The sequence below is a fragment of the Humulus lupulus genome, chromosome 5, assembly GCF_963169125.1.
Source record: "Humulus lupulus chromosome 5, drHumLupu1.1, whole genome shotgun sequence".
In the NCBI taxonomy this organism is placed as follows: domain Eukaryota; kingdom Viridiplantae; phylum Streptophyta; class Magnoliopsida; order Rosales; family Cannabaceae; genus Humulus; species Humulus lupulus.
Genome location: NC_084797.1, coordinates 158,560,688 through 158,566,844, shown reverse-complemented (window position 1 = coordinate 158,566,844; position 6,157 = coordinate 158,560,688). Strand labels below are relative to the sequence as shown.

The window sequence follows — 6,157 nt, the reverse complement described above, 5'->3', positions numbered from 1 at the left end:
ATAATTATTTAAATCATTTATCAAATTAATTATTTCTAATTTGAACCTTGATTTAAATTTATTTATTAATTTAGATACCAATTTATCTTTATTAATAAATCTGCCATAATTTCTCTTTTCTTCTCAAAATTACACAACTCTGTGAAACTATCCAAAATTGACCTGGTCAACTTTGATAATTATAATTGATAATTAAATCAATTAATTGAGACTATCTAGATGATTTTATCCAAGGTACAATGGGGACCATGGGCCTATGAAATCAAGCTCCAATAAGTTATCATAAATCTAACAAATAAATTTACTAACTTATTAATTCCTCGTGACTCCACTATAGACTTGGAATTGCACTCTTGAATTCATAGAACGCTCTATAAAAAATATAGATACGCTATTAATTATCCATTGTTACAACCATAATTGTCACTCAATCCTCTATAGACGGTCTACAATGAGATAGAACTAAAATACCGTTTTACCCCTCATTGTATTTTATCCTTAAAACACTTAGTTCCTTGTAAATGATATTTCAGTAAACTAATTTAATTACTGAAATGAGATCTCTATCATTTAACACCTTGAACCAAACTAAAAGGAAACCATCGTTTCACTTCTTCATCAGAAGCTATAGACGTTCATATCTATGATTAACACTCCCACTCAATTACACTACCGAGTTCCCAAGATGTAAGTATGGGCTAGTCCGTAAGGTAAGCTGGTAACGAACAAGTCAAAGAACTCAAATAATACAATCAGTTAGAATACTAACCACTCAGAATTGAGATTGAATTGACCTATGGTCAACTATATGATATGACTAGAATAGATAATAACGACATGTTTACTTATCTTATCAACTGTCAATATCGGTCCTGTCCGATGTAACAAATACATCCGATCTTTTCTACTTTGCTAATGTTCTGGAAAGAACATAACACTGTAATGTGTAAGTAGATCATATCGTAGATTGGCAAGTCAGTGTAAATCCGGTGCACTGACTAATCTTAGGACTAACTTATTTTTGAACATATAATCATATTTATATTCCACTGTGATTACGTCACTATAAATAAGATTAGCTATATGCTCGGGATTTAATAGAAGTTTATATTAAATAAATAATCATGAAAATAAAACATGTGAGCAAAGTGATTGACTAAGTCAAAAAATGATTTCTATTCTTTTATTGATAATAAAATGAGATTACAAAGAATTTGGGTTTTAATTAGGGCATAAAACCCCAACACCCATCGAGCCCCATCGAGGCCCATCGAGGCACATACTACATACATTAAGTTCTATGCCTCTATCGAGGTCCATCGAGGACCATCGATGCATATCGAGGTAGCCAATTGACATAAACATATGCGGGTTTTATCGAGGTCCTTCTCGGACCATTGAGCCTCATCAAGGCATATCGAGGTAACCAATTAACATAAACATATGAGGGTTTTATCAAGGTCCATCGAGGTAGACAAAAAACCCAGAAAAAAAACCAAAAAAGGAACGAAAATCCATTCCGACAGTGAAAAATTATAATAAAACATGAAGGCATACACATATCTGTTCGAAATAGCACAAACAATGTAGATAAATAAGTTTCCTCACTACATATAATAAATATATACTTACCCATATGATTTTTTCCCCTAGATCCGAAAGAGAAACCAAAATGAAGTTTCTTGGCTTGAAATGATTCATAACTTGCTCCTAGATCTAATATCCAAAATAAGCTCGAAAATTAGTATAAATTAAGATAATGGTGGTTGCCTTTGTGTATGAGAGCTTAGAAAGATAGAGAGGAAAAATATGAGAGATAAAGAGGGAGAAGACAATAGTAGAAAAAAAGAGTAAAACTTATGTTAGGAGTATTTTAGGAATGAAGAGAATAATAAGATAAAAATGACATAATTTTTAGCTAAGTATTATTTTATTGTGACATATAACCGCTCTTAGCGGTGGGAAAAGAAACTAAAATAATAATAAAAGAATAAAGTCGCGGAATAAGGGTTTAAAGGGAGAAAAGAGGTTTTAGCTTTAAGCAGCTGAGTCAGAAGAAGAGGGCCGATTATGGCGAAACAAGGCGATTTGTGGGATGATTCTGCTCTCATCAGTGCCTTTAACAATGCCGTCTCCAAATACAAGGTCTTACTTCTCTGTCTCTGGTTTTTCTTTAAACCAAAAGTATGACCCACCGCTCATTTTGTGCATCGACTTGACTAGCGTAATCGACAAAACCCATCTTCCCCCAAAAATAATTATAGATGGTTTTGGCGGGTTATTCTTTGTTCTATTACAAGTTTTAGGCTAATCTCTCATTTAACATTTTTGCCTGTTGTTCTACAAAATCTAATACTCTATTACATTCTTAAAGATGTGCAGTATATTATTGTTATTACTTTCATGAACTTCAAATGGACTATAAGTGAAATTCATGAATCTGGCTATAAGTCAAAGTTTTATCAGTGCTTTGCTGTGCATACCCTCGTTTTGTTTGCTTGTTTGTTTTTCCATGCAATTCCTAGGTGGAACTGAATTTAGTAATGATATGGGCAAAGTTCATATGAGTGAACAAGTGAAAAAGTGAAAAAGTTTAGGTGAGAGCATATTCCTGCGACTTTGATATAATGAGCTAGTGATCTTATATTTTATTTGGGCCAAACTAGCTTGAATAGCTTCACAACCGCAAGCTGCTGTTTTAGTTGTCCATTTGTTGCAAAGAACGGAAGTGGAACAAAAAAATAATTTTAGGACCGCTCTTTTGCTTGCTAATTAATAGTTGTGATAACAACATGGATAATGAACTATTTGGTGAGCATTAGCAGTGGTATCAGTAGTCACTTATCAATATGTGCAGTTTCACAAATTATGTATCGATTAGAACTAAAATTATGTAAAAAAAAAAAAAGCTTGTATCATGTGTGCAAGTACCATGAGTTTATGTGTAAAATTTGGTTGGTTCTCCTATTACTTGTTATGTTTATTGATTTGAATTTTTATATACTTTGTTATATATATATATATATATATATATATAAAAAACAATGTGTGCAAAAAAGGCAATTTTGTTTCTTTATTTTATTTTATTTTATTTATGTATATATTTATATACATTTCATTGGTACCAGTGTGTTGTAAGTTTTATTTTTCCTGACCTTTCTAGACGATGCATGGAAAAAAAGCCATTGATGTTTCAAAAGATAAAGGAGAGCTTGTAAGCAGCAGTGGAAATCATGCTGGTATTGGTGAACATCAGGAGACTAAAAGGTCAGCATATAACATGGCCAAAGCCAATTTTGTTTCTAGATAATATAATCTGTTCTATTATTCTTACAGAATTGTTGCATTTTGATAAGATTAGTTATGTGAAAAGCATCATTGGTAAACTTTTGTTGTGCTATTTGTGTTGTAAGATAATGTCTTTTCTTTTGTGTATTTGGTTCTTATTTGTTTCTAAGGATCTTCAAAATCCAGCAAAATTGCTTTATTTGTTATTCCTTTCAACTATTTGGATTTTCCTTTCTTCGATATGTCTATTTTAATCAATGCTGTGAGCTACCTTAAATGCATTTTCAGTGTGCCTCTTTTATTCAAAGGTTGTTGCGTGGTGGTTTTCTTAGAAACATATATCATATTCTAAGCTTTGTACCATTTCTTTGGTCATGCGAAGACAGGAGGATGCAGATGAGGAAAGTAATCTTCAAGCACATATTGCAACAGAAGTGGGAGAAAGTAGTAATCCTTCTGAAGTCAAGGAAACTAATCCTGTGGATCCACAGATACCCGATTCCTATGCAGAAGTTACTCAGAATGAGCCAGTGAGCTATTCATATCCACAAGGTGCGCAAGATTATAACCAGTTACTCCAACAATATTATGAGCTTGAGGAGAAGAGGCAACAGATAATTCAACAGCTTCATCAATATGGTAGTTGGAATTATCAATATACCCAGGAAGGTACCAGCACTGGTATGCAGGGGGATTATGGTACTACACTTCATGTCCATGAACAACAAACTTCTAGTCAAGCAATGTCCTGCTCATGTTGCCCATATGCGAGTCAATGTTTTATCACTCCATGCACGTCGTTTCCTACTTGTTTCATGGGTGGCTCATGTGCTGGTGAACCTTGTACTAATGTATGTGGGGTAATAAATCCTAGGAAGAAGTTCCCTCAGCAAGACAACCGCATAGTTGAGGCAGCAATGGGAGCTACTGAAAGAGCATTATCTTCCATGAAGATAAAAAATCCTGATGATTCTAATTCAATTGAAGGTAAGCATGATTTCTTCTTGCCATTCTTAGAAAGATATTTTATCAAGCAATTAGCGTGAGATGTTTGTCGTGACATATTTAAATTATTTCAAAGCAAATTGCCTTAGAAGTTCTAATGCTCAAGATCTGACATGTTAGAGATAACAATATAGGCTCAAGTTCTTTACTATTATTATTTGAAGTTTGACGACATTTTTTGCTATCTTGGATAACCTTTTGATAATACTAAAGTGTTAGTAGATGAAAGAATACAAGGGTGGAGTCCATGTACTAAAGTAAGCATCCAATTGTAGAGTTTCATGTGTTATATTTTACTGCATTGTTTGCTGTACCCCACCACCCCTTTATAGAACAACTTAGCTGTGCTTTTGAAATATTGGCTTGTGGTCCCTTGGGTTGTTTTGGTTGATTTAAATTGGTGTTGTCTTAAGTGATTTTTAAGCAACTTAAATCTTTAAGGTCAGATTAACCTGAGCAGGAGGGTTTTATGTTTGCCTGCTTAACATGATTACGAGTTTCAGAATAAACATGCGTAGTTGAGCTTGAGGTTGATACTTGTCATATATGAATACAATTTCTAATTGGGTCAGGTTAAGGTTGAGGTACAACTGATGTAGTTTATGATTTGAAAAATTGTATGCTCTAAACAAGGATGCATATAATGGTCTTTCATTGTATTATCTGTTATTCTCAGCTAACAAAGAGAAAGAAACTGACAGAAAAGAAGGGGGCGATTTTCAATCTGCAAGCTCAGAGACTGATCTTACTGAAGTCTTGAATGCATGGTATTCTGCAGGTTTCCACACTGGAAAGTACGTATATGTTTCTTGCTTTAAAATGAATGAAGTCGTAACTTCTTCACATGGTTACCTAATATTTTCTTTCATGTATGGCAATTTTCTTAAGGACATTGCTGTTCTGCATTTGATAAAATTCAGTGACTGGGCTCAACTGTCGGCTCTGTTTCTACTAGGAATATAAAACCGTGTCTTAACATGTTTTGTCATCATTTAGGATTTAGTTGTGATCTTTTTTTTTATTCCTCGTTCCTTTTGTGTCTAAGTTTGGAAGAGGCACTCTTGTCGTTTTGTAAAATCTTCTGATTTTAATCAATGTATAGATTGTAGTCAATATTTCCCATGCATATAATTGGCACCATTTTAAGATTAACTTGACATATGTAGTAGAAATAATCTAGAACCACAGTATTAAACTGAGCTTTTGATGTAGGTATCTTGTGGAGCAATCTATTGCAAAGAAACATCAAAGATGAGCCTTTTGTCTTTTTTGACCATGTGAGCGGATGTGAAAATGGTTCTGTAATCAGATATTGTTCTTTATAATACAAGATTTTTGGCATCTCGTTGGCATGACCAACATTTGATCTCTTAGTTACTATTCATTACTTGCATCTGTGCACATATTTGGTTTTAAAAAAAAAAGAGAATTGTGACTGGACTGTAAGTTGTAGTTCATTACCATGATGTTAAGCTTTGCCTGCACTAGTAAACTGGAATACCCATTTCCCACCCATATGAAATTTCATCATTTTCTTTGGTGCAACTTTTGAATTATTAAGGACCCAAATAATGACTTGTTACGTTGGAAGGGTTGGTGTTGCATGTTTTGGTACGAATGATGCTGAATCCAGATTACTTACGTTAGCTGAATGCATCATAAGGTGATGTTTGGTAATGGAATGGAAACTATTTTTTTTTATTCTTTCGTTTTGTTGCTATAAAGCATTGGAATGGAATGTTGTTCCAATGTAAATGTAATCATTTTTATCATTTTGGTGGAATATCTATTCCATTCAAAAGTGAAAAGAAAGTTCATTTCAATACATAAATAATTTTTTTTACTTGTTATATTTTGTTCCAAT

At 33.3% G+C, this 6,157-nt stretch overlaps 1 protein-coding gene across 2 annotated transcripts; it reads left to right on the top strand.

Moving 5' to 3' along the window:
- The first annotated feature begins 1,981 nt into the window (after window positions 1-1,981).
- LOC133777784 (uncharacterized) lies at window positions 1,982-5,838 on the top strand. Of its 2 annotated transcripts, none has more exons than XM_062217521.1 (5): window positions 1,982-2,145; window positions 3,164-3,267; window positions 3,671-4,275; window positions 4,995-5,087; window positions 5,506-5,634. In XM_062217521.1, the coding sequence occupies exons 1-4, from the start codon at window positions 2,071-2,073 to the stop codon at window positions 5,051-5,053; spliced, it is 843 nt and encodes a 280-aa protein (XP_062073505.1). In that variant the 5' UTR covers window positions 1,982-2,070; the 3' UTR covers window positions 5,054-5,087; window positions 5,506-5,634. The 2 variants fall into 2 exon arrangements, with proteins under 2 accessions (XP_062073505.1, XP_062073504.1); XM_062217520.1 differs by having other exon boundaries at window positions 1,984-2,145; window positions 4,970-5,087; window positions 5,506-5,838.
- Window positions 5,839-6,157: the final 319 nt, after the last annotated feature.

Coding starts and splice junctions, on each gene's coding strand:
- LOC133777784 (XM_062217520.1), top strand. CDS start 2,071: ATGGCGAAACAAGGCGATTTGTGGGATGATTCTGCTCTCATCAGTGCC. Junction 3,268..3,670: donor GAACATCAGGAGACTAAAAG/GTCAGCATATAA, acceptor GGTCATGCGAAG/ACAGGAGGATGCAGATGAGG. Junction 5,088..5,505: donor GCAGGTTTCCACACTGGAAA/GTACGTATATGT, acceptor CTTTTGATGTAG/GTATCTTGTGGAGCAATCTA.